The 26,007-nt window shown below is 40.4% G+C and overlaps 1 protein-coding gene across 1 annotated transcript in view; it reads right to left on the reverse strand.

Annotated features, from left to right (window-relative positions):
* Nucleotides 1-3,932: 3,932 nt before the first annotated feature.
* SAMM50 (SAMM50 sorting and assembly machinery component) overlaps nucleotides 3,933-26,007 on the reverse strand; it is a 34,055-nt gene continuing 11,980 nt past the window's right edge. Inside the window, exons 5-15 of the mRNA XM_073316621.2 lie at nucleotides 25,850-25,956; nucleotides 22,562-22,692; nucleotides 20,083-20,170; nucleotides 19,344-19,472; nucleotides 18,517-18,588; nucleotides 14,131-14,217; nucleotides 9,737-9,807; nucleotides 7,900-7,967; nucleotides 6,610-6,756; nucleotides 4,904-5,045; nucleotides 3,933-4,043 (exon numbers count right to left, since the gene is read on the reverse strand). Of these exons, the coding sequence (XP_073172722.1) occupies nucleotides 3,998-4,043; nucleotides 4,904-5,045; nucleotides 6,610-6,756; nucleotides 7,900-7,967; nucleotides 9,737-9,807; nucleotides 14,131-14,217; nucleotides 18,517-18,588; nucleotides 19,344-19,472; nucleotides 20,083-20,170; nucleotides 22,562-22,692; nucleotides 25,850-25,956 (1,088 nt within the window). The 3' untranslated portion in view covers nucleotides 3,933-3,997. The remainder of the gene's footprint in view (nucleotides 4,044-4,903; nucleotides 5,046-6,609; nucleotides 6,757-7,899; nucleotides 7,968-9,736; nucleotides 9,808-14,130; nucleotides 14,218-18,516; nucleotides 18,589-19,343; nucleotides 19,473-20,082; nucleotides 20,171-22,561; nucleotides 22,693-25,849; nucleotides 25,957-26,007) is intronic.

Below are 26,007 nucleotides of genomic sequence, written 5' to 3' on the forward strand. Positions count from 1 at the left end.
GGGCGCTCCAGCCCTGCACCACCCACCAAGTCGGTGCCACTGCTGGCAACAGACCTGTAGCAATCTGTAGCAGTTTCCAGATGTTTATAGCAACCCACTTCTGGACCAGCATGGCCACCCTCATGTGTCTTTGTGCTGAAGGGTTGGGGCAAGCTGCTCAAAAAGTTCCAGAAATGTAGTTTTCTTTTGCAAAAGTTCTGGACCCACTGAGGATCACCTCAGGTCTGCATGACGATGTGGTCTGTCCACTCAGCTCCAGAAATGCCAGTCTAAGTCAGGGGTCATCAGCAGCTGTCATGAGCAGAATCAGCCAGTTTGACTCTGCCATGTTTGTGTCCTCCCCCATCATAACTGTCAGGTGCCCTTCAGTGGATCAGAAAACGCAGCCAAAATGTCCACCAGTGTCTCATGGAAGCTCTGCCCATTTCTGACACAGGAGTGAAAGTTCAAGCAAGTGTAGTTCTTCAAAAGGTGCCTCCTCCATGTTGCTCACTTCTGCTGCTGCAGAGCGCACAGACCAAAATTACTGCTCAGGATGTGTTGGGGGTTGTTCAAACTTCCAGTAGTGTGCAGGGTGGACAGTCAAGTTTCCTCACATTGCACCACGATCAAAGAGCTAGAGTGGCTACATTTTGGGAGGGTGATAGAGGCTGTGATATGGTTAGTTTGACTCTGGTCTGTGTGCTGTAGTGTGGACACTGGAGTTCCGGGTTCAAGCCCAGGGTAGAAAATTATTAACCTGTGGTTGACAATCAGTGTAGATGCTTAAGCCCTGGGTTCTCTAACACATGGTCAGATGAGTCAAGTCCCATTATTCTCAACTTATATTGCAGTGTAGACATATCCAATGAGGTGGCAGCAATAAGTTTCAATTGGAGGTATGTCAACTACAACCATGTTAGCCTGGAGTGATCCCTGGAAGGAAAAGTGTTTGATTTATATGATTGCTTCAGGGAAATTCTTCTACACATACCACATCAACTTTTCTAAAGGCAATATATGCCAAAAACCAACTCAGTCATTCATTATCCTTCAACACTTCAATATCAGATCAGTTTTCTGGAAATTAAGGTTGGGATTAACTGTAATTTCTTAGCATGAAAACTGAAGCAATTTTTATAGATGTTTAGGATTCAACTCAGGCACGTCACCTTGCCTTTTAAAATGACTGACGGTTGTGGCCTTGGTATTCTCTAGCGCTGGAAAGCACAAGATTTTAATTGACCTGTTCTTTCATCTGGCAACAAGCCTCATGTGTATATAAGGAGCTTTTCGTATCTCTGGAGAGAGTGACAAAGCTATCAGAAATTAATCTAGCTTAGAAGCCTGAACAACTTGGACAAATTCTACTTTTAACTGCCATGAAAGAATGCTTAGGTTACCCTTTATTATGTAAATATTCCCACTCCTACTAAAAAGGAGTTATGTCAAAATGCATAAACACTACCGGGAAACACTCATTTGTTGAGCCCCTTAACGTAATAAGACTTAACAGTAAAAAACAGTCCCTCGTAACTGCTTTGTTAAATATTAATTTATCATGTGGTCAATTTTAATTAAGAACTAAACTGCATTTGCTTTTCAATACACTGCTAATGATTCAATCAGCTAAAGGTTCTTTAAAACTATACTGTTACTGACAATCTATGCACTCCATTTCAAGTTTGCTATCCTGTTGATGCAGTATTTTAAAACAGACAGATGTTTGGGAAAGCAGAGGTTCACACAACCATGCAAATCAACACCATGTTTAAGTGGGTTATACCTATGAGTGGAGCAGCAACTTTCACCAACACCAAAACATCTGGGGTGAAATCTTGGCTTCATTAAAGTTAATGGGAGTTTTGCCATTAAGTTCAGTGGGACGAAGATCTTACTCCTGGGCTTTATAGCTTTCGCCATTAAAGTCACAGTATTTTGCAAGTGTGGTAAACCTGAGCCTTCAGCAGGACAGAGCGATTCAAGAGAACGTGTTCGTGCCCAATGACCAAGTAGTCCCTTGACTATTTTCTAGTTGAGGATCAGCACTGGATAATGGCTCTAAAGGACTTAGACACCAGGAAAACCAACTGAACAAAGTAAGATAGTTGAGCTGCATTAATAGACATGCAAGACTCTACTTCTCCAGGACAAGCCATTTTATTACTTATTTTTAATTTCTACAATGACTAACAAAAGAGTAGATTTTGATGTAAGGCAAGCAGATTTTATGCCTGTGCTGGTACATTTCAATGACAATTTAACAAATCTGTGTTAAGTAGATTTATTCCATATAAATTTAAGTGTCTTGAAAGCAGTCATTAGAACAGGGCAAGTGATTTACACTAGCTATCTTATAAGAATGCTTTTAAAACTCAAAAATATGCTTAGCCATTATAGCGGAGTGCAATTTAAAAGTGAAATGGATATAAAAGTCAAAACTCGCCTTTGATATACAACCAAGTAATATGATAGTGGTATCAGATCTCAAATATAGAAGTTGACAACTTTTTTTTTTTTTTGCAACTGCTGCAGAAAGTATTGAAGTACAAAATGCAGCTTTTAAACCTGGCACTGCAAGACTTGTCTACAGTACAATATGTGACAGGGTCGGGCCAGATGGCTACAGGAGAGTAATAGAGGGCAGATATATTAGCCCCAGGCTAAGTAGGTCCCTTTTCCCTGAGTGAGGTAACAGGGAAGGTTCCAGAACAATCAGGAACCTTCTGGAGACAATTAAGACAGGCTGATTAGAACACCTGCAGCCAATCAAGAAGCTGCTAGAATCAATTAAGGCAGGCTAATCAAGGCACCTGGGTTTTTAAAAGGAGCTCACTTCAGTTTGTGGTGTGCATGTGAAGAGCTGGGAGCAAGAGGCACAAGGAGCTGAGAGTGAGAATGCAGACTGTTGGAGGACTGAGGTGTACAAGCCTTATCAGACACCAGGAGGAAGGTCCTATGGCGAGGATAAAGGTGGTGTTGGGAGGAGGCCATAGGGAAGTAGGCCAGGGAGTTGTAGCTGTCGCACAACTGTTCCAGGAGGCACTCTAGACAGCTGCATTCCACAGGGCCCTGGGCTGGAACCCGGAGTAGAGGGCGGGCCCGGGTTCCCTCCAAATCCTCCCAACTCCTGGTCAGACACAGGAGGAGTCGACCTGGACTGTGGGTTCAGAAAAACGGCCAAGCTGAGGGCTGCCGTGAAACTCCAAGGCAAGCAAATCCGCCAATAAGCGCAAGACCTACCAAGGTAGAGCAGGAAATTTGTCATAAATATGACAATGTATTTTAACTGCCTGCTTCACTGAGAGTCTGACGAATCAGCTGTTTCTGAATCAAGAATGTCTACAAAATTTAGTCTTTGAATTTTACTATTCATTCATTCAGGACAGTTGGGTTCAAATTTTTGAAAAAAGGGCAGTCAAAGTTTTTAGGGTCCAATTTTCAATACAGCTCATTTTACAACATTCAAAATAGTATTTTTATCAGAGTACTTTCCTGTAGGTATAACCATTATGCTTGTTACACACTGAAAAGTGCTTGATACTGGAATTTTTCATGGCATTCTCTCTATTCATCCAACTTGGCATAATGTAAGTACAGAAAAAGAATATCCCACTGTATTAACCTTTACATGGTATATGTATATAGTAGGGCCATCCTAAACATCTGTTGGGGTTTTATGAGACAAGTAGTCCACTGACAATTATAATGCTGTGGAGTTATCCCAGCACTAGTTTCCAATATACCTATTTTTTTTCCATTTTAAGTATCAACAGCCTCAGTAAAAGTTAAAATAGTTTTAAAATCCCATGAAAGAGTCCGCCTGCCTTTGATAAAAATCAGAGGTACCGTGCACCTTTCCAGAATAATTCTTTAATGTAGTTTCCTGTGAAGTCTGAGCAGTTAATCATTCAAAGGCACATTTATACTTCAAGGAAAAAAAAACTGGAATAATTGTGAGCAATATTTTATTCAAGTGCTCTCTTTTTTGACAGAAGCGTGAAGTGTTTCTGTAATATTACAGGAATCTTATTCCAGCTCCAAACTGGACACCATCACATATCCTGAAAGAAAAAGGCAATACAGTGCATAGTATTAGCATGATACATAAGGTATCTTTGGACAGTGCCCTCCCCCTCAGATTTTCACTATTTTTAATCCTTGGAAAACTACAATTCAAATATATTTTGAGGAAAAAAAGCTACGTTAAATATTTTCCATGCTTTTCAGCCTATCGGTAATGGAAGATCACAGGCCAAATTCTGCACTCTCTCACACCACCTTTAGCCCTAATGAAGTTAACAGAATTTAGCAGGATAAAACTTTAAGGATCCATCTTAACTATGTCAACAACTCAGAAAATAAAACTTGAGGTCAGCAAAAGTCTATTTGCAAAATCTGAAACTGTATTCCCACTGAAGCTTTCTGATGGTGTATTGTACCATTCACTCAGTAGATAAAATCATAGTTGGCTGCAAAATGCAATTATAAGCCTGCCCTCCCATTATCAATGCCTAACTTTCTAAAAAGCTTACTTTTTCCAGGTGGGAAATTCCATGTTTGGTAACCTTTAAAATTTTTTTGAATGGATAAGGAAAGCATCATCAGCTGTTTGAGTCTGTATTTCCTTATTGTAAAGAAATAGAACCTGCCACACTTTTATTCATACGATTTCAACAGCTGAACTCAAAGTTCAGTGAACTTTGAAACCTGAGATATAAATGGCTCTAAATGGAGAAGTACTTCTGAAACCAATGTGGAAAAAGTTGGCTGAAAGAAAAATGCTTCAGTGCTGAGAAATCGCCAAGGAATAAATAGATAAAGAACACACACAAGACTAAAATTCTCACTGAAGCAGATGAATAAGTTTCTAGGTACTCTTAAAAATTAGTCAATATTCTAAGAAAACTATAAAAACACAAACCTGTCACTACCCTGTACTCCCATAGGGATACAGTAGTTAAGTTCTAATCTAGCAATGTTTCCAAGTCTGAGCACTATTCCAGCACCGTAAGACCATCGGATGAACTCAGCCAGCTTCCGGAGATGAGCTTTGGGACCTTCACCTGAGAAGGGAAAGAAACATTTGGAGACTGGTAATCAAACCACACCGTCAAGAACTTCAAGGGCCAACTACAATTTTCAGGGCCAGTAAACCTAGCACTTTGGAACATCCACTACAAACAAAGAATCAAACCCCACTCCATACAAAGTGTCTACAACTCCCATGGATCCTCAGCATCTCAGATCCATCTCAGATTCAGGAATCACTACTCTGCACTTCCTTTCTGGTGTTTAAGAGCCACTGTCTAATTTCCACGGTTATGGTACCCAGTATTAAAGAGAGCATTTAGCATCTTCAATAAATTTCTACTGATTTTAAATCAGATGCCTATGCTGCTCAACTGTATATAAAATGCACCTTCACTGCATGAGTTAATTCACCTCTTCCTTCAAGCTACAAAGGTAACAAATGTCACTATAATATTAGCTGCTCACACTATCTCCAGCAAAATAGCTGAAGAGACTTTGGAAGAAAAGGAAGCTGAAGGAGTAAAGTGTGTGTGTGTGTGGGGGGGGAAATCAAACTAGTTATTGCACCCTTGGACATGTTATGGTACTACCAAGTTTAATTAATCTGAGCACAGAATTCTAGTTTGATTCTTCTGTTTGCCTGCAAACCCTTTTCAGAGTAGTCTGCCTGGGATAGTGGGCAGTAAGGGTATATCTGCACTAGAAAGATAAGTTGACCTACATTATGTTGACTTACAGCCATTGCATTATTACTGCATTGGTGAGTGCTCACATTACCCTCCCTGAAATCGTGGTGTACATCCTCACCAGGAGTGCTTCCACCAACCTAAGAGGCACCGTGTGGGGAGTGGACAGTCCAGTCTCACAGCTCAGGTGGCAGCTTCCTGATGGGACTCGCTTCTCCACAGGCTCCCAGTGGGATGCCAACCCTCCTCTGGTCCTGGTTCCTCTCCAGGAGTGGGGAGAAGCCACCTGTGGCTTCTCGTGCTGGGGAGCGGGACCTACCAGCCCCTGTTTCTTAGGCCCCTCCTCTCCCTGCTGGGAGCCGGGCAGCCTCATCAATTTCACGGCTCCTGCCCTGAAAACTGACAAGACAGCCAACAGCGATCTAAGTAAAGCAGTGTCTACACAGACACTGTGTTGCCCTAACTACACTGACATGAGCTCTACACCTCTCGTGGACATGCAGTTACTATATCAGTGTAGTAGGGCACTTACATCGGCGGGATGAACATTGTAGCGTAGACATTGACATAAGTAGGTTGACGTAAGCGGCCTTACGTCGACCTAACTCCCCAAGCAAGCACACCAGAAGGTGAACAAATATATGGAAATACCACAGTTAGACTTCCACCCACCACTTCTGCAACTTGAAAAGTTCCTGACCCAACAGGCTTTAAAACCAAGTGCTGTAGATAGAGGTTTACTAAAGTTAACGTTCAAATATGCAGCCTACCAAAAGTTGCCTTTTATTGGCCCACTATATTATACGCTGTAAACTAATAGCTTTGAGTGAACAAATATCCAACAACTTTATAATGCTCTTTGGACTTGGTGGATCAGGTTGCAATGGTTTATAAGTATCTTGCTTCTTACCGTAGTTAAGATTGCAGAGGTTTCCAGCATTGAGGAAGAAGTGTGTTCTAAAGAGGTCTCCAAATCCCCCACGACCTGGCCGAAAAGGGAGAGGTGTGTACAAGTGCAGGCCCCCAGCCCAATAGGCTTCTCCTCCAAGGTAATCACCTACATGAGGAAAATATTGTAAAAACAGCATTTACCATGGAATACACCAAATGGAAACTTTTCTACATACGATACAGGAGGAACTTCCTAAATTGCTTTATATAGCTACAACCCACTTACCAGAGGTTCCCACCTCCAACAAGGATAAATTAACACTTAGCTAACACCCTTTAATTCTCCTCAGTACTCTTCCTTTTTTATCTCTGCCTTTAGACTAGCTATTTGGAGCAGGGACCTGTTCGGTGTTCAGCATAGTCCACCTACTGTACACCTCTGAAACAGGTATCCCCATTTTAAAGAAAGGGAAATGATATGATTGAGTGACTATTTTACAGTCACATGAAGTCAGTAGTAGAGCAAGGATTAGAATTGAGGAAGCTCCTGGCTCCCAAATCCCTCTCTCATCTTACACTACCTTTCTCCTAAAGGAAACCCCATTGTTTTATATATAAACTACATGAGCACATGCTGTTCCACATATAGATTCAGTACAATCACTACTCTAACCACATTTTGTTTTTTAAATCTTAGAAGGTTGTTTGCAAAAAATCAAGGTGACTCACTGGAGACTGAAATCTAAGTCATTCCTGTAAACAAACATCAGTAAATTCAGATGAAGCTCTTGAAGGTCAAAGACATTTTGTTAGCCCTGTCTCTTGCAAGGATATCTTAAGAAAGCAGCAGGGCTACTGAAGCAGTATTAACTCTGCCTCACCCTCAACTTGTTTTAGTGCTAGCCACACATACACAATATCTTAATACCCTTTGAAGGATATCGGGAAGTTTTAAATATTCCTTTAGAAATGAGAAAGCTTAGAGAAGCCTGTGTAAGGGGTAAAGGTACAATAGCCTAAACAAGCCTACATGCAGAGTCAGTTTAGAAGAAGTATAAGTAGTCTAGAAATATACCTGAGGGCTACTGGCTTTGTTCCAGGGTGAACTAGTAACGTAACAGGAGATCAAAGACACCTAAAACTTCTCAGACCCTTGGGATTATACCCACCCTTTCTGAGAAAAAAATGCCAGAGGCAGAGCAGTTTCCAATTATTTGAAATTTGTAATAAGTAACAAAGATACAAACCCTAGCCTTAAATTATTATTATTATTACGTTGATATTAGACTGGGATTTAAGAGTCTCACACCTTCGCTTTGGGGTCCAATGCTGTACATACTGAATCCACGCACACTCGTTGGTCCACCAAGGTAAAACCTAATGAGCAAAGTCATTTTTAATCAAATAAATAATCCTTAGTAAAAGTGTTCTAGTTAAATTGTAAAATATACACTTATCAATTCTTTGAAATTTATATTCAGAATTACAGGAAACCTTTTTACAAGTGAAATGCTTTTAAGAAAATACAAGAGCTAAACACAACTCAAATCAAGAGGAGGACATATTCAGGTTTACTTAAAATAAAATAAAAATAAAAGCATTTTGATATTTTTTTTTCAAATAATTTTAATCTTTACTTACCAAGACCAAAATACAGGGGTCTGCATTTCCTTTGCTATGCCTGATGTCACAATCAGTGTAAGAAATGCAGTTCCTTTACAGGGTTAGGTGCGGATGGTACTCACCATTGGAAGAGAAATGCAGAATCCTGAACTTAGTTCTCAGTAAGTTCCAACTGTCTTAATATGTTTACCTGTACCCATAACAACATCTAAACACAGCTTAAAGTTAAAGCAGTTCACAGGATTATTATTTACAAATATCAAGTCTAAATATTTACTTGTCAAGGTTCCTTCCCCACTCTGAACTCTAGGGTACAGATGGGGGGACGTGAATGAAAGACCCCCTAGGCTTATTCTTACCAGCTTAGGTTAAAAACTTCCCCAAGTTACAAACTTTACCTTGTCCTTGAACAGTACGCTGCCACCACCAAGCGTTTTAAACAAAGAACAGAAAAAAAGACCACTTGGAGACGTTTTCCCCCAAGCCCAACACCACCTTTCCTGGGGAAGGCTTGATAATAATCCTCACCAATTGGTACAGGTGAACAGACCCAAACCCTTGGATCTTAAGAACAATGAAAAATCAATCAGGTTCTTAAAAGAAGAATTTTAATTAAAGGTAAAAGAATCACCTCTGTAAAATCAGGATGGTAAATACCTTACAGATTCAAAACATAGAGAACCTGTCTAGGCAAAACCTTAAGTTACAAAAAGACACAAAAACAGGAACATACATTCCCTCCAGCACATCTTATTTTACCAGCCATTAAACAAAAGAAAATCTAATACATTTTCTAGCTAGATTACTTACTAATTTAACAGGAGTTGGAAGGCTTGCGTTTCTGATCTGTTCCCGGCAAAAGCATCACACAGACAGACAGACCCTTTGTTCCCCCCCCTCCGGATTTGAAAGGGTCTTGTCCCCTCATTGGTCATTTTGGGTCAGGTGCCAGCGAGGTTACCTTAGCTTCTTAACCCTTTACAGGTGAAAGGGTTTTACCTCTGGCCGGGAGGGATTTTATAGCACTGTATACAGAAAGGTGGTTACCCTTCCCTTTATATTTATGGCATTACTGTTACAAACATTTGTTAAAGATCTGTATTTTAAAGCCCAAGCTAGAATACACCACTGTTATAAGATGGGGTTACCACTCAATGTATTTACCTTCTCTGCAATATTTCCTAAACTTACAATGGGTAATTATGCAAATAATATGGTAAATTTAACTGTTGAAGGTGGCACATATTTGCTATTTAATGGCAACCACTGCAAGTTTATATAACAACCTTTATTATGGAAATGATGAATATGAGGTATGCTTGAAATGTTAATGTGGTGCTCAAATTAAACGGGATCTTGCCTGGTTTAGTACCCATAACAAGACAGAAAGGAAGAAAGAAAAACCTCCCCTTCTTAATGCAAAAGAAACAGCAACTATGGAGTTTTCATAGTATATTGTCTGAGTTTACAGAAAACAATGAAGAGAGTCAAACAGGACAATGAGAATTAAATGCATTACTTGCCTATCAGCAATACTGGAGGGTTTATCTCCAATAGGAACCAACATTCCACCCCAGAGAGTTGCTGAAAAAACCTTAGGAAAAAAGCAAAATTTGTTTTTTAAAATTGTGTATTATTCAGATACCGTATAACAGAGTTGGTCAAATTCTGCCATTCAAGACACATGCAGAGCTCCCACTGGCTTTACTAGGAGCTACGCGAGATCAGAATATGCTTGTGTGCAGTATCTAATCTCTAACAAATGTATTTTCAGAAGAACTGTTGGCCACTGCTGCCCTCTTTCTGAAGTATGTAGCGTTACATTATCAGAAGAATTGTTAAAGTATCGTGCTATTTTTCAATTTGAAAAAGTCAAGTCTGGCTCCCACGCTCTCAGCCGTTTTCATATCTTGCCCCTCTCATGCTTTTCCCCAAAATAAAATGGTCATTTTGACATCAGTTGCTCCCTGTGATTTCAACATTAGAACACACTTTATCCCTAGAAAACATCTATTAAGAATGGAAGCTATATGGCCCCTGTAATTTAAAAAAAAAAACAACCTTATCTACTAGCCTACATAGCATAACATATTGGGTAAATTTACTGGTAACCAAATCACAATAATAAACTATACTGGTAGCCTGCACTGAGTGTACAAAATAGAAGGAAAATACTGTTGTGCAGCTGGGTCTCCCAAAAGTCTATAGTCAAATAAAAAATAAAAAGTATAGTTTTACTGCAGATACAGACTCTCAGTACACACAACCTAAACACAGAAGGCCAAATTTTTACACATTCCCTTACAATAAATAATACTTTAACCATTTCTTCAGTGGTGCTACTTGCAAATTATTATTCTGAATGAGTATGGATGACAGAATCTGGCCCAGAATTATTAATGGAAGTAGTAAGTAGACAGCAGTTCAGAGCCATGTGTGCACTCCTGTAGTGCATTTTATGTTAAACCGACTCAAAAGTTTAATTTCCTGTAAGTAAATGGACTAGTAGAATGTAGCAAGCAACAGCAACAAAGAAGCAGTGCTAAATCTCTACAACTTCTGTATGACTAAAGCATATCTTCCAGAAAGGCATTCAGTTTTGATTTGAAGACATCAATAAATAAAGAATCCACCATTTCCCTTGGTAGTTTCTCCCAGTGGTTGTTCACACCAAATGTTAAAAATCTATGCCTTATTTCTAAACTGAATTTGTCTGGTTTCCACTTCCAGCCACTGGTTCTTGTTATGTCTTTCTCTGCTAGATTAAAGAGCTCTTTAGTACCTGGTATTTCATCCCCATAAAATACTTATACTCTGTAATCAAGTTACGGCTCAATCTTCTTTTTGATAAGCTAAACAAATTAAGCTCTTTAGGGCTCTCACTCCAAGTTATTTTCTCCAGCCCTCTAATCATTCTTGTGGTTCTTTTCTGCACCCTCTCCAATTTTTCAACATGTTTTTTAAAATATGGACACCAGCACTGTATGCAGTATTCTAGTATTGATTTCACCAATACCATTTACAGACGTAAAACCACCTCCCTATTCCTATTCACTACTCTCCTGTTTACATATCTAAAGATCACATTTGCCCTCTTTTCCTACAACATTGCATGGGAGCACGTCCACTATAACCCATAAATCCTTTTCAGAGTTACTCCTTTTCAGGACATAGTCACCCATTCTGAAAGTATGGACTGCATTCCTAGTTTCTAGATGTATAACTTTGCACTTAGCCATATTGAAATGCATTTTCTTTGAACTGGCCCAGTTTACCAAGCAATCCAGATTGCTCTGTATGATTGCACTGCTCCCATCAATATTTACCAGTGTGTCAATCTTTGTGTCATCCATAAATTATATCAGCAGTGATTTCAAATTTACACTTCCAGATCAGACACGAAAGGGTTGAATACTGTCAGGCTTAGTACTGATTTCTGAGGAACACTGCCAGTAGAAACACCCCTATTCAATTATGATTCCCCTTGACAATGACGGTTTGAAATCTGTCAGCCAGCCAGTTTTGAATCCGTTTAACAAGGGGTCTATTGATACTGTGTAATGTTAATTTTTTAAATCAAACTACATAATGCTAATTTTTTAAACCAGAATGTCACGTGGTACTAAGTCAAATATATTACAACAGTCTAAGTATATTACATCTATGCAGATTACTTTTATCTGCTAAACTGGTCATCTCAACATAGAATGAAATCAGGTTTGTCTGACATTATCTTTTTTCCATAAAGCCATGCTGACTGGCATTAATTATATTCTATCCTTTAATTCTTTATCAATTAATTCCACGATCAGTTATTCCATTATTTTGCCTAGGACGGATTTAAAGTTAATTGGCCTATAGTTACCTGGGTTATCCTGCTTGCCTTTTTAAAATAGTGGCACAATATTTGCGTTGTTCTCATCATCTGAAATGTTTCTGGTATTCAAGATTTATTAAAAATTAATATCAGTGGTTAAGAGATCTGCTCAGCCAATTCTTTTAGGACTACTGGGTGCAAGTTATCCAGGCCAGCTAATATTTATCCCTAGTAGATTATATTTAACATCCTCTTTAGTTACTAATGAGCTGGAAAGTACTTCATTCTCATATGATACAAGCACATCATCCTCATTCTCTCCAAGTACAGAAGAAATATTTACTGAGCACTTCTGCCTTATCAGCACTATTAACAACAATTCTACCATCTCCATCTAGTAGTGAGCCTTCACCATTGCTAGGTTTCTTCTGTTCCTAATATACTTAAAATCTCTTCCTTTATTGTTCTGAGCCCTGCCTATTGTTTTTTTCCTGATATGTTAAGCTTCCCTTAACAGTTTTCTGCAGTTCACAACTTCTACTGTATATTGATTGTTCTCTATCTTCCCTTTTTTCCATTTGTTATACATTGCCTTTTAACTTCTTATTTAATGGGAGATACAGGGTTAAAAACTGAACATACTGCCTTGAAAGCCCCCAAACACAGTACCATTTGCCTTCCACTGCCCATCTATTTTCAGTCACACCTTGATACAGAGAAGCAAGCTGATTATACAGCAGCACTACTAAAGTCACTCCAATAGCGCACTATCACAATCAAAACAGCACGATTTAATTGAACCTCCTAAAAATCATCATCTGATAGCACATTAATGGTTTCCTGAAAGCTTTTTTGGTTGAAACTTGTGTTACCTCAAAAAGTTCATCTTGCTTCCCCAAAGCAAGGGCCCCCTCTTGTACTGACTCACGTTTGAAGCATAGAAGATGCCTGCATTTGTTTTTCATGGTATATTATCTCTTTCCCACCCTAACACACCTGACCTCAGAGATTTCTTTTAACCAAAGAGGGACCTCTTCCAAAACCAGTAACATTGCTCCACTTAAGACAACCAGTTGGTCAGTGGAGAATGATGCAATGAGCTATCCTCTACTCATAGGCTGAGAGAGTACTGCCTTTCTGCTACCATTCCCCTCAGATATTAAAGTGTTTGGTTCGTGTTTCACCTTAAAAGTCTTCATTTCTATCATACAAGTGAAAGTATGAAAAAAGCTTTAGCACAAATATTGTGCTAAAGTTATTAAAAATAAGGGGCTGTGGACAACTACATTCAAATTTATCGGCTAAAGATACCACACAATGATAAATTTCAAGGTGTTAGATGTAAGAAGAACCAGTGTATGCATGAAACTTCTGGTATTTATCCATCATTCTGGGACATCTACAGTGGACCCAAGAGAACAGAATTAGAGATCCTAAAGAGGGGTTTTTAAACAGATAAATTCAAATGTATTTGTGTGCTTAATGCTCTCCACAGTTTGGTATGTTGGGGATTCAACGTATAATGTTAGCACAATTTTGGGGTTAGCTTTCCAGTTCACCATCATTAGTTTTACATAGAACAAAAACATGAAGATAATAATGGTGATAACAGGTACATAACCATAAACTCATAGTACTATTATAATCAAACAAAAATGTATAACTAAAATCTAGGCAGACAAGACTGACCAGAAAATTTATAATCAAGGGAAGAAGAAATATAAGCTAAAGGGTCCAACCAATCAATGAGAAAGCTAATAACAGTATCTATGGACAGAAGATCCACATAATATAGCTACATCAAACTGAATTCCTTTTTAAGGGAAAACATTTCTCACACCTAATTGTCTGAGTTATCCATTCTCTTCAAAAAGTCCAGCTTTCAAATTTCTATGACAGATGCAGAAGTGTCACATAAAAAGAGATTAATACGATGAGAAAAATAATACATATTAATTCTAAGGCAAATCAAAGTATCTACACATCTAGCTTTAGTCAGTAAAATCTTTTTGAAGGCACGATGAAAAAGGGTCATGAGAAACATTCAATTCACCCCACTTGTTACATTAGGAAGTGAACTGAAAATGTTTAAATACTTACTGAATCCCATAAAAGTTGCTTATTCAGCTGAAGCTCAAAGTCCTCTTTTAGAAAGGACACATCTCCACCTGAGTAGCCGGCTAGCTCCTAGGAAAAAACAAACTTTTAAGATACCACAAACACGCATATTTTGGAGGCCCACCCCCCTTCCTAACATAATTCATCTAAGGCTGTGTCACCATCAGCAGTGTTCTCTATGTAGACAACAGCAGTTTCCACATTGGCATGGTTGGGCAACCGAATTCAACACCTGTGAAAAAACACAACTGAGTCCTAGAGAAATGAAAGGTCAACCACACTTTCTTACCACGGATGTTAAATATGGCTACCCCTTTCTACACCACTTGTTGTCAACAAGACCTTGGTGGAATGGGGCAACAGTGTTTGACACCTAACATCAAACAGTTGAAGCTTTTTCCATGAAACAGTAACATTTCAGTTAGTAAAATATAACTGAAGACTATAAAAGTAGAAAAGGAGTACTTGTGGCACATTAGAGACTAACCAATTTATTTGAGCATAAGCTTTCGTGAGCTACAGCTCACTTCATCGGATGCATTCAGTGGAAAATACAGTGAGGAGATTTATATACACACAGAAAATGAAAAAATGGGTGTTATACACACTGTAAGGAGAGTGATCACTTAAGATGAGCTATTACCAGCAGGAGAGAAGGGGTGGGGGGCAGGGGGGGAGAAAAGGGAGGGAGGGAGGGAAGGGGAAAGATTTTGTAGTGATAATCAAGGTGGGCCATTTCCAGCAGTTAACAAGAACATCTGAGGAACAGTGGGGGGGAGGAGGTGGGGGAATAAACATGGGGAAATAGTTTTACTTTGTGTAATGACCCATCCACTCCCAGTCTTTATTCAAGCCTAAAGTTAATTGTATCCAGTTTGCAAATTAGACTCCAATGAGAGACTGCTGAATTGGAATTGTTTTTGAAGTCTTTTTGTTGTAATAGTGCGACTTTTAGGTCTGTAATCGAGTGACCAGAGAGACTGAAGTGTTCTCCAACTGGTTTATGAATGTTATAATTCTTGACATCTGATTTGTGTCCATTTATTCTTTTACGTAGAGACTGTCCAGTCTGACCAATGTACATGGCAGACAGACATTGCTGGCACATGATGGCATATATCACATTGGTAGATGTGCAGGTGAACGAGCCTCTGATAGTGTGGCTGATGTGATTAGGCCCTATGATGGTGTCCCCTGAATAGATATGTGGGCACAGTTGGCAACGGGCTTTGTTGCAAGGATAGGTTCCCGGGTTAGTGGTTCTGTTGTGTGGTATGTGGTTGCTGGTGAGTATTTGTTTCAGGTTGGGGGCCTGTCTCCCAAGATTTGTGAGTGATGGGTCGCCCTTCAGGATAGGTTGTAGATCCTTGATGATGCGTTGGAGAGGTTTTAGGGGACTGAAGGGGATGGCTAGTGGCATTCTGTTGTTTTCTTTGTTGGGCCTGTCCTGTAGTAGGTGACTTCTGGGTACTCTTCTGGCTGTGACAATTTGTTCCTTCACTTCAGCAGGTGGGTATCATAGTTGTAAGAATGCTTGACAGAGACCTTGTAGGTGTTTGTCTCTGCCTGAAGGGTTGGAGCAAATGCGGTTGTATCGTAGAGCTTGGCTGTAGTCAATGGATTGTGTGGTGTGGTCTGGGTGAAAGCTGGAGGCATGTAGGCAGGAATAGCGGTCAGTAGGTTTCCGGTATAGGGTGGTGTTTATGTGACCATCACTTATTAGCGCCGTAGTGTCCAGGAAGTGGATCTCTTGTGTGCACTGGTCCAGGCTGAGGTTGATGGTAGGATGGAAATTGTTGAAATCATGGTGGAATTCCTCAAGGGCTTCTTTTCCATGGGTCCAGATGATGATGTCATCAACGTAGCGCAAGTAGAGTAGGGGCATTAGGGGACGAGAGCTGAGGATGCGTTGTTCTAAGTCAGCCATAAAAATGTTGGCATACTGTGGGGCCATGCGGGTAACCCATATCAGTGCTTCTGATTTGAAGGTATACATTGTCCCCAAATGTGAAATAGTTATGGGTAAGGACAAAGTCACAAAGTTCAGCCACCAGGTTTGCCGTGACATTATCGGGGATAGCGTTCTTGACGGCTTGTAGTCCATCTTTGTGTGGAATGTTGGTGTAGAGGGCTTCTACATCCATAGTGGCCAGGATGGCGTTTTCAGGAAGATCACCGATGGACTGTAGTTTCCTCAGGAAGTCAGTGGTGTCTCTAAGATAGCTAGGACTGCTGGTAGCTTAGGGCCTGAGGAGGGAGTCTACATAACCAGACAATCCTGCTGTCAGGGTGCCAATGCCGGAGATGGGGCGTCCAGGATTTCCAGGTTTATGGATCTTGGGTAGCAGATAGAATGCCCCAGGTTGGGGTTCTAGGGGTGTGTCTGTGCGGATTTGTTCTTGTGCTTTTTCACAGAGTTTCTTGAGCAAATGCTGTAGTTTGTTTTGGTAACCTTCAGTGGGATCAGAGGGTAATGTCTTGTAGAAAGTGGTGTTGGAGAGCTGCCTAGCAGCCTCTTGTTCATATTCTAATCTATTCATGATGACGACAGCACCTCCTTTGTCAGCCTTTTTGATTATGAGGTCAGAGTTGTTTCCGAAGCTGTGGATGGCATTGTGTTCTGCACGGCTGAGGTTATGGGGCAAGTGATGCTGCTTTTCCACAATTTCAGCCCGTGCACATCGGCAGAAGCACTCTATGTAGAAGTCCAGTCTGTTGTTTCGACCTTCGGGAGGAGTCCACCCAGAATCCTTCTTTTTGTAGTCTTGGTAGGAAGGTCTCCGTGGGTTAGTATGTTGTTCAGAGGTGTGTTGGAAATATTCCCTGAGTCGGAGACGTCGAAAATAGGATTCTAGGTCACCACAGAACTGTATCATGTTCGTGGGGGTGGAGGAGCAGAAGTCCAGGCCCCGAGACAGGACAGATTCTTCTGCTGGGCTAAGAGTATAGTTGGATAGATTAACAATATTGCTGGGTGGGTTAAGGGAACCACTGTTGTGGCCCCTTGTGGCATGTAGTAGTTTAGATAGTTTAGCGTCCTTTTTCTTTTGTAGAGAAGCAAAGTGTGTGTTGTAAATGGCTTGTCTAGTTTTTGTAAAGTCCATCCATGAGGAAGTTTGTGTGGAAGGTTGGTTTTTATGAGAGTATCCAGTTTTGAAAGCTTATTCTTAATCCTTCCCTGTTTGCTGTAGAGGATGTTGATCAGGTGGTTCCGCAGTTTCTTTGAGAGCGTGTGGCACAAGCTGTCAGCATAGTCTATATGGTATGTAGATTGTAATGGATTTTTTTTACCTTCAGTCCTTTTTGTACGATGTCCATCTGATTGCATTTGGAAAGGAAGATGTCTGTCTGTATCTGTACAAGTTTTTTCATGAAGTTGATAGTTTTCCATTCCATACGGCTAAATGCAGTGCCTTGCATAATGACAGGTTTCAGAGTAGCAGCCGTGTTATTTGCGAATACAGACTAACATGGCTGCTACTCTGAAACCTATAAAAAGTAGAGTTGCATTATACGAAAATCTGGGTAAATGTATAGAATACAAGCAGCAAAACAGGATATTTTGTTTTGAACATCTAACGAACAATTGGCAATAATCAATAGTTTAGTAATCTTGTTCACAGTGTGCACTTTATCACATATGTATCCTTGAAAGAATCTCCATTTCTCCCACTTTACACCCTCCACTCCTTTCCCTATTAAGGTCCCAAATCAGTGTCACCATCTTTGCTTAGGAGGAACAAACAGGAAGTTTTCCAGTCTTGCTCTTATTTGATCCAAGTTGCTGCTCTAGTACTTCCAGACTTTGCTGGAAGGAAGGATGACATTTCAATTCACCATACAATCTAATGGTTAACGCATACATCTGAGAAGCTAATTGATTTAAGATGAAAGGCAAGTGAATAGTGGAAACCATTTTCTAAACTCATGCACATATCCTGAAAAGTTATTTTTATAAAAATAACTTAAGTGCAATGAACTTTAAAAGTCATGAATAGCTACGTAGTCTAGCCACATTAGGATGTGATGGTACAAAATGTTGTCTCAACTTCTATTTTGCCAGATGCAGTTTTGGTATGTGACAGTATTTTTTAACCAAAGAATTTAATGCCAATAGTTGAAGACTGTTTTGAAACAAAAACAATAAAAATATTGTTTATTTTCATATTTATATCTTCCTCTATAAAGAGAATTAGTGATTTAAAAATACACACTGGTGCCGAAAAGTGAACACAAAACTATTTTGAATGGATTTTCTTATATTCAATGTATTCTCTAACAATATATAAACTCAGAAATGAGCAGTATCAACCAGAAACAAAACGAAACAAACATGCTGCACACACTTATTACTGGAGTGCGCACTACCTGATTAATTTTCAGCAAAGCACCTCGTCTTGGCAAGATTGAAGAGTTCCGAGAATCGATTACCATGGCGTGCTAAAAAGACACAAAGTTATTTAACTGGTACAAGCTAGATATATTTTAAGCAAAGGAGGCGTTATTTGCCATCAGAAACTGGGCACATGCTGGGAGACAAGTAGCACTCTCAGGTTAAGACTAAATCATCTACATGGACTGGAGAGCCAAGAGAGGACCATGTGCCTATAGGATAACCCAATTCTGTGTTAACAGGCTGCATCAAAGACGCATCTGCTCTGTTGGCTGTGGTAGACCCCAGAAATGTAGTGTCTACAGTACCCAGCAGAAATTACTTGGTCATATGGCAACCCTTTTCAAATCCACTCGTAGTCCTGCATTTTGTGAGTTAAAATCAAAGACTGCAAAGTGCTGTGGTGATACAATGCTTACAAGCAACCCAGGAGCTCTGTAGGACAGAGGGAGGAACGCTCTCTTCTACTGTGTTCAGCAGCTTTTCAGAAAAAGATGTGGGAAGAAGGGAAAGGAAACCTCTCCCATGGAGCTCTGCAGGATGAGGAGGAGACCGCTAACCTTCCCTCCAGCCATGCAAAGTCCAGTGGTCACTGAAGATAAGTACTTTGCCTCGTGACCTGCTGGGTGATTTGTTGAGAGGAGTCGCGCTACGCAGTAGGTATCTGAGCACCAAACACACAGCCTGCAGTGATTATTAATGTTTCGAGCACCAGCGGCAGAGAGCGCTCTTTTGGCAACATTCACAGTTCCTATAGCATTCAAAAGCACGCGTATACCATTTACAATATGAAAAGCCTCACAGAGACAGAAGATTTAAGAGAGTGTCCACTTTCTTCTCGAACAGAAAAGGAGGCTGTTCTTGCAAGAGAGCCAAGCTCTCTCCAAACACCTTCCCACTTCAGTGTGTGATTGGTCTTCCATATGGGAAACTACAAATAAAGACATTTGAACAATACAGGAAGTGTTACAAGGGACAAATATAACATTTTCCTCACAAATTTTCATTTCTAATGCCTCATTTCTATGTGGAGGAGATGGGTACGTTTACTCTTTCTAAGTTGCTGTACTGGATGGGGGAAAATCAGTCACTCTTCCCCATCAGAGTAATATAATTCTATAAGCCAAGAAAATTCATCTCTTTATGTTTGGACAAACATTACTGAATCTTCTCCCAAATGAAACATTTTGAATTATGCGGATCCAGTGCCCTAGGAAAGCAGGTAGACATCTCTCTGAGATGAGGAAATCTTTAGTGCTAACCGTTTTGTAAGATGAAAGACTTAATTTGTTTTTGCTACAGGTGAAGTGAGATTCAATTCCAAGTAATACAATCTATCAAAAGGATGAAAAAAGTATTACTTGGAATTGTCGTCATCATTCATGTTAAGGCAAAATGATCATGGTGACATGTATTTTAGAAATCTACAGAAAAAACTAAAAACTAAACAAGTAGGCCTTGAACTGAGTACATCTAAACAATGTTTCAATTCCACAAGTTCTTGCAGTGAAACAGGCAAAGGGAGGTGCTATTGTGCTTACATTAAATTCTGTCGATAATCCCCTGTCAGTCTCACGAAGGGAGCTCCACGGGAACTGTCCAGTTACTTTATACAGGTTAACTGAAAAACTAAACAGAAAGAGTACATAGTGATTTGAAGTCAAAACTGTTAGAACGTGTAAAAGTTTAAAACTAAAGATGTGTTTCGGGAACCATCTGTGTGATGTTAACTAACAGAGGAGTAGGTGGCCCTTGATATTGGCACGAATCGTAAAAGCACAGATTTAAGTAGTCAATCTATACTAGAAGAGATATTAACGGTTTTATTTACTTATCAAAAGTGAAAGAAACAGTCAGTTACTCTAGCTCTCAAGCCAACTCTTATTAGTAATTTCACATCCCCACCTTCCCTTAAGGCTTTAGCAGGCAGCTGTCTATATCAAAGAAATCTGAGTGGAGTACAGAATTGTGGCTCATTTTATAATCTTATTTGTTAGAAACAAAAAAAGCTATAGTAAATAGTGACTAACATACAGGAACGCCTCACTTAAGGTTGTCCCGGTTAACGTTGTTTTGTTGTTCCGTTGCTGATCAATGAGGGAACACGGTCATTTAAAGTTGTGCAATGCTCCCTTCTAATGTCATTTGACAGCCACCTGCTTTGTCCACTGCTTGCAAGAAAAGCAGCCCGGTAGAACTAGCTGGTGGGGGCTTGGAACTAGGGTGGACTGGCAGCTCCTCTATCAGCTCCCCGCTCTCCTAAATTCCCTGTGCAGCAGCTACCCAGCAGGCTATCAATTGCTGGCAGTTCAGCTGTCCCTCCCCGCACTGCCCTGTGCTGCTCCTGCCCTCTGCCTTGGGGTGGGGCGAAAAGAGGGGGGCTAATGTTAAGGTGTCTGCCTCCCCCCTGCTCCTGCACCCCGCTTACCCCATCTTCCATAGAGCACGGGGGAAACACCAGTCCCGGAGGCAGCAGGTGAGGTAGGTCTCAGCTTGCTGATCTAATTAACAAGGCAGTGTTCTTAAGACAGGGATCAGCATACCTAAAGGGGAAATGCACATCTCTCTCACACACACAGGTGTGTGTCTCTGTCTCCTATGCTGTCTCCCCTTCCTTCATTCCTTCTGCCTTGTAGAGTGTGAGGCTACATTAACGAGTTAACTCTTGAGGGCTAGTTCATCATTTAGCAGTAAGGTATTCCCTGGGAAATATCCCACCCTCTGATTTCCTCACCTCAACCAAGCTTACAATCATCATTGCTGTGTACCAGTATTAAATTGTTTGTTTAAAACTTATACTGTGTGTGTGTAAAAAACTTCTCTGGAATCTAACCCCCCCATTTACATTAATTCTTATTGGGAAATTGGATTCGCTTAAAGTCGCATTTTTCAGGAACATAACTACAACGTTAAGTGAGGAGTTCCTGCATTCATTTAGAACAAGTTGTCCTTTCAAGTGAGAGGTCCTCCTGTTTGCAGGAGACTGATGGAAGCTGTTGCATTGTTATAGACATGAAATAGTACAGTGGCTCGTAAACTTTCCAGATTACTGTACCCCTTTCACGAGTGATTTGTCTTGCATACCCCAAGTTTCATCTCACTTAAAAGCTACTTGCTTCCAAAAATCAGACATAAAATACAAAAAAGTGTCACAGCACACTATTTCAGAAAAATTGCTTATGTTCTCATTTTTACCATACAATTGTAAAATAAATCAATTAGAATATAAATATTGTACTTACATTTCAGCACATAGTATATAGAGCAATACAAACAAGTCATTGTCTATATGACATTTTAGTTTGTATGGACTTTGCTAGTATTTTTTTTATGTAGCCTACTGTAAAAGTAGACAAATATCAAGATGAGTTGATACCACCCTGGAAAACCTCTATATAATCCCAGGGTATGTGTACCCCTGGTTGAGAGCCACTGAAGTAGAAGGTCAATTTTCACAGCTCAATGCATCAGAGTAAGTAAGATTGTGAATTGCATTCTAGTAGTTCTCCATACATGACAGTGAAAAATTTACATCTTGGAGATCTTACTAATGAAATCATATTTTGGACATATGTACTGGCAAACATTTCAAAACAAAACCAAACTGTAATGTGACTACCATTGTATTTCTTATAAGTTAATTTGCCATGTCTCTCACAGCTAATCACATCACAAGCATGGGAAGCAAAAAATTAAGATGTGAAGCTGGTAATTAAGCATTAGCCATAAAGAACCCAGTTTCAGATCCTAAATGGACTTCACAGTGCTGGTATTAACAAAAACATCTTTACACATGGAAATTAAGATAATGGGCCCAATTCACCTTGGCATAAGCAAACACTACTTCATTAACTTCAAACAACTCATCACTTTCACAAAGTAAACCTGGTCCATTGAAAAATAAAATGCGGGAGGCCAATACACCATTTTTGTTAGTTTTCAGAGAATGATCTCAATTTGAAATATTTCTGTTATTATGAAGAAATATTAGCGTATTCAGAAATTGTGTCTGTTTCCTACTTTCTTTCAAAGTTTCCAGGCTGTGGTTTGAAGAATGATAGGCCATATGAAGTTTCCTTTGTTCCATAGGAAAACTGGAAGGTCACCTTCTCTGCACGTCCAAAGAGATTAGGGAGTTTGAGCCCAAGAACCTAGGAGAAATGGAAAAAAAACATTTGCTACTATTGATTTTGCAAGAATAAGATACTGGCAAACAATTATATGTTGTAGAAAAATGTATTTATGGTACTAATGTCCGGGATTAGACATGGAAGCATTTTAAAAAGCCAATTTACTCATCACTATTTATGCTTTTCATATTTTTTTGCATTTCTCACAGCATTGACAATGAAAATTAATTACCTCAAATTTACTTTTGTTTATAGCCAGTATCACTTTCTGGTTCTTAGTACTGTAATATATGCTTTTCATTTTTGACTCTTTAAAAATATTTGTTTTTATTGGAATTTTGAACCATCACTATATTATTTGCTTTTAGACATGCAATTTACGTGTTATAATTTGAGTTGATAATGTCCTTTGTTCTGTTTAAAAAGTCCACAAAGTGTACAGCCTTTACAAATTGGCAATGTATTTCCCATAATAATTTTAAAAGTTAAATTTTCATCACTAAAGCATTACACTAATGCCCTCCTCTGTGTCAAAGTTAGAATAAAATATTTTGCTACATTTCAAGTATTACAGCTAACTTCACCCGCCTCCTTGTATGCTAGCTGCACCCTTTTCATGATAGTGCCACTCCTTTGGCTGGGAAAATGAAGTAGGACTTTCTCATCCGGAACTATCATCACTTATGTTTCACTGAGCTGTGTTTAGGAGGGTCCCTCTTTTTTTAGTAGTACAAAACTGCTGAAAAGCACGATCCAGAGATCCACAGATCCAGTGTACCAAATCCAGCTTGCCTTGGTCTCACAGCTGTTGGGAAAGTGTAAAGACGAGAGCCACAATACTTTAAGGTTGCCAGGTGTCCAGTTTTCAACCGGAACGCTTAGTTGAAAAGGGACTCTGGTGGCTCTGGTCAGCACTGCTGACCGGGCCATTAGAAGTCCAGTTGGCAGTGCAGCAAGGCTAAGGCAGGCTCTGTGCCTGCCTAGCTCCGCGCGGCTCCAGGAAGCGGCTGGAATGTCCGGCTCCTAGGCACAAGAGTGGCCATGGAGGCTCCGCACGCTGCCTCTGCCCCAGCGCTGACTCTGTAGCTCCCACTGGCGGGGAACTACGGCCAGTGGGAGCTGCGGGGGTGGTGCCTGCTGGCACGCACAGCGTGCAGAACCCCCCGACCCCTCTGCTTAAGGGCCAGACATACTGGCTGCTTCTGGGAGCTGCGCGGAGCCAGGGCAGGCAGGGAGCTTGCCTTAGCCCTGCTATGCCACCAACCAGGAGATGCCTGAGGTAAGCGCCGCCCAGCCGGAACCTGCACCCCAAGGCCCCTCTCGCACCCTAACCCCAGGTAGAAAACCCCCTCCTGCAACCAAACTCCCTCCCACAGCCCACACCCCAACCCCCTGCCCCAGTCCTGAGCCCCCTCCTGAACCCTCACCCCCTACCCAAGCCCAGTGAGGGTGGGGGAGAGCAAGCGATGGGGGTGGGGGGGGAGAACGGAGTGAGCGGGAGGCAGGGCCTCAGAGAAGCGGTGGGGCAAGGGTGTTCGATTTTGTGCGAACAGGAAGTTGGCAACCCTACCAGACTTACAGTTTATTTTTGTGATTAAGATTACTACCTAGAGGATTTTCCAAGTAACTATAAAATACTAATATAAAAGAATATCGGGAGAAATGTCTAGTTCTACATATTTCAAACAAATTTAAGAGGAAAGAATCAGCTTGAAATCTAACTAATTCTTAAGAAGACTTAAGAGTGATTTTAGTCCCACAGCCAATTTGTGTGTTTACAAGTAGAGCCCTGCGTGGATATAAATTAGTATCTACGGAACCGCAGGGCTCTCCCGGGAACTGCAGCGGTGAAAGGAGCAGGATGTGGGGCTGCCACACCCAAGAGCAAGCGCCTCATGCCGACAGCTCCTCGGGGTCAGTTGTACCACCCCCAGCCCTGCCCACTGTGACGGGCACCAGGCTCACTGGCAGCTGTCCCTGGTTGCACTCGTGTTCAAGCAGCACACCCACCCCCAGAGAAAAAAAGAGACAGACAGCTGCGTGGAAGGGATGTGGCATGGCTGGGGGTGGTACAGCCATGTCGGCATTGCTGCCGGCGAAGGGCGCTGGCTCCTGGGAGCGGCAGCCCCATGTTCTGTTCCTTTCAGTGCTGCAGTTCCGCAGATACCGATTTATATCCACGAATATAAATTTGTATCCATACAGAACTATTTACATGTCACATTTTCCTACTATTTAGTATGTTCCTCTCCTCCACTGCTTTGTGTGAAATGCAAACAAACAGAAGGGAAGCTGACTATAAGAAGGAAAATGGAGTTTTGTCAAATGCACTAGAACCGAAACAGATTTTTTCCCGTCATTTCATTCAGTTATAACTGTGTGATTTATAACACCAGTAGGTAAATAGTTTTCAGACAAGATTATAATTTAAGTTGATATGTATCTTTAAATCATACCTAAACTATAAAAGGTGAATGTAATGCAAATATGTTCTATAATATTTGAGGCCCTAAAAAGTCCTATAGATTTCAGCCCAGAACAGTCGGGATTGGTCTTCAAAACTATAAGAATGAAATAAATGTGATTTGGTGGTCGAACACCTCATACTCCTTCAAGAAAAGCCTAGCATGAACTGATCTGCCAGAGAACAAAGTTACTCATATGCTTTTCAACATTAAGCACATAAAACATCTCAAACAACATTCAACACATTTGTGAATTTTATATTTACAATACAGATTTGACTCATTTGTAAACCATAAAAAACAAATTATTGGGCTAGGGACACTGTGTATTAGGCCTAAATTCAAAACACAACACCTTAAGCACATCTTTAAGTGTTTTCCTGAATCAGGGCCTTAGCATCCTAAAAATCTAGCTACTGGCATAAATTACAAGTGAAAGTGAGTTATGATCTCAGCCTAGTACCCATTTGGGCACAAGAAAAATACACTCACTTGAGGAAAGCCTGTCAGATGTACCAAATACAACCACAGAATGAAAACAATGGGGACATCCGTAGGCCAGGATGAAGGTCTTTTGGCAAAGCTATATTGTGGAAGTAAGTTTGTGAGGATCAGGTCTTCACATAAGCATGAAATTCATTCTCAGATTAAAAAAAATTAAATAAATTACGCCACAACAAATGAAATTTGCAACACTTAAAAACCAGCCATACCATACTGCCTTCATTATTGCCAACCATAGTGTTATAGCTTCCAGTTAGTCTTCTCAGTTCTGTTACTTCAAATGTAACATCTAAACCATTTGGAAGGGCATCATCTCCTAAATAAACACATACATTTATTAGTGAGCACTGTACATTTAATACATTTC

Source organism: Lepidochelys kempii, chromosome 1, assembly GCF_965140285.1.
Source record: "Lepidochelys kempii isolate rLepKem1 chromosome 1, rLepKem1.hap1, whole genome shotgun sequence".
NCBI classification, from domain to species: Eukaryota; Metazoa; Chordata; order Testudines; family Cheloniidae; genus Lepidochelys; species Lepidochelys kempii.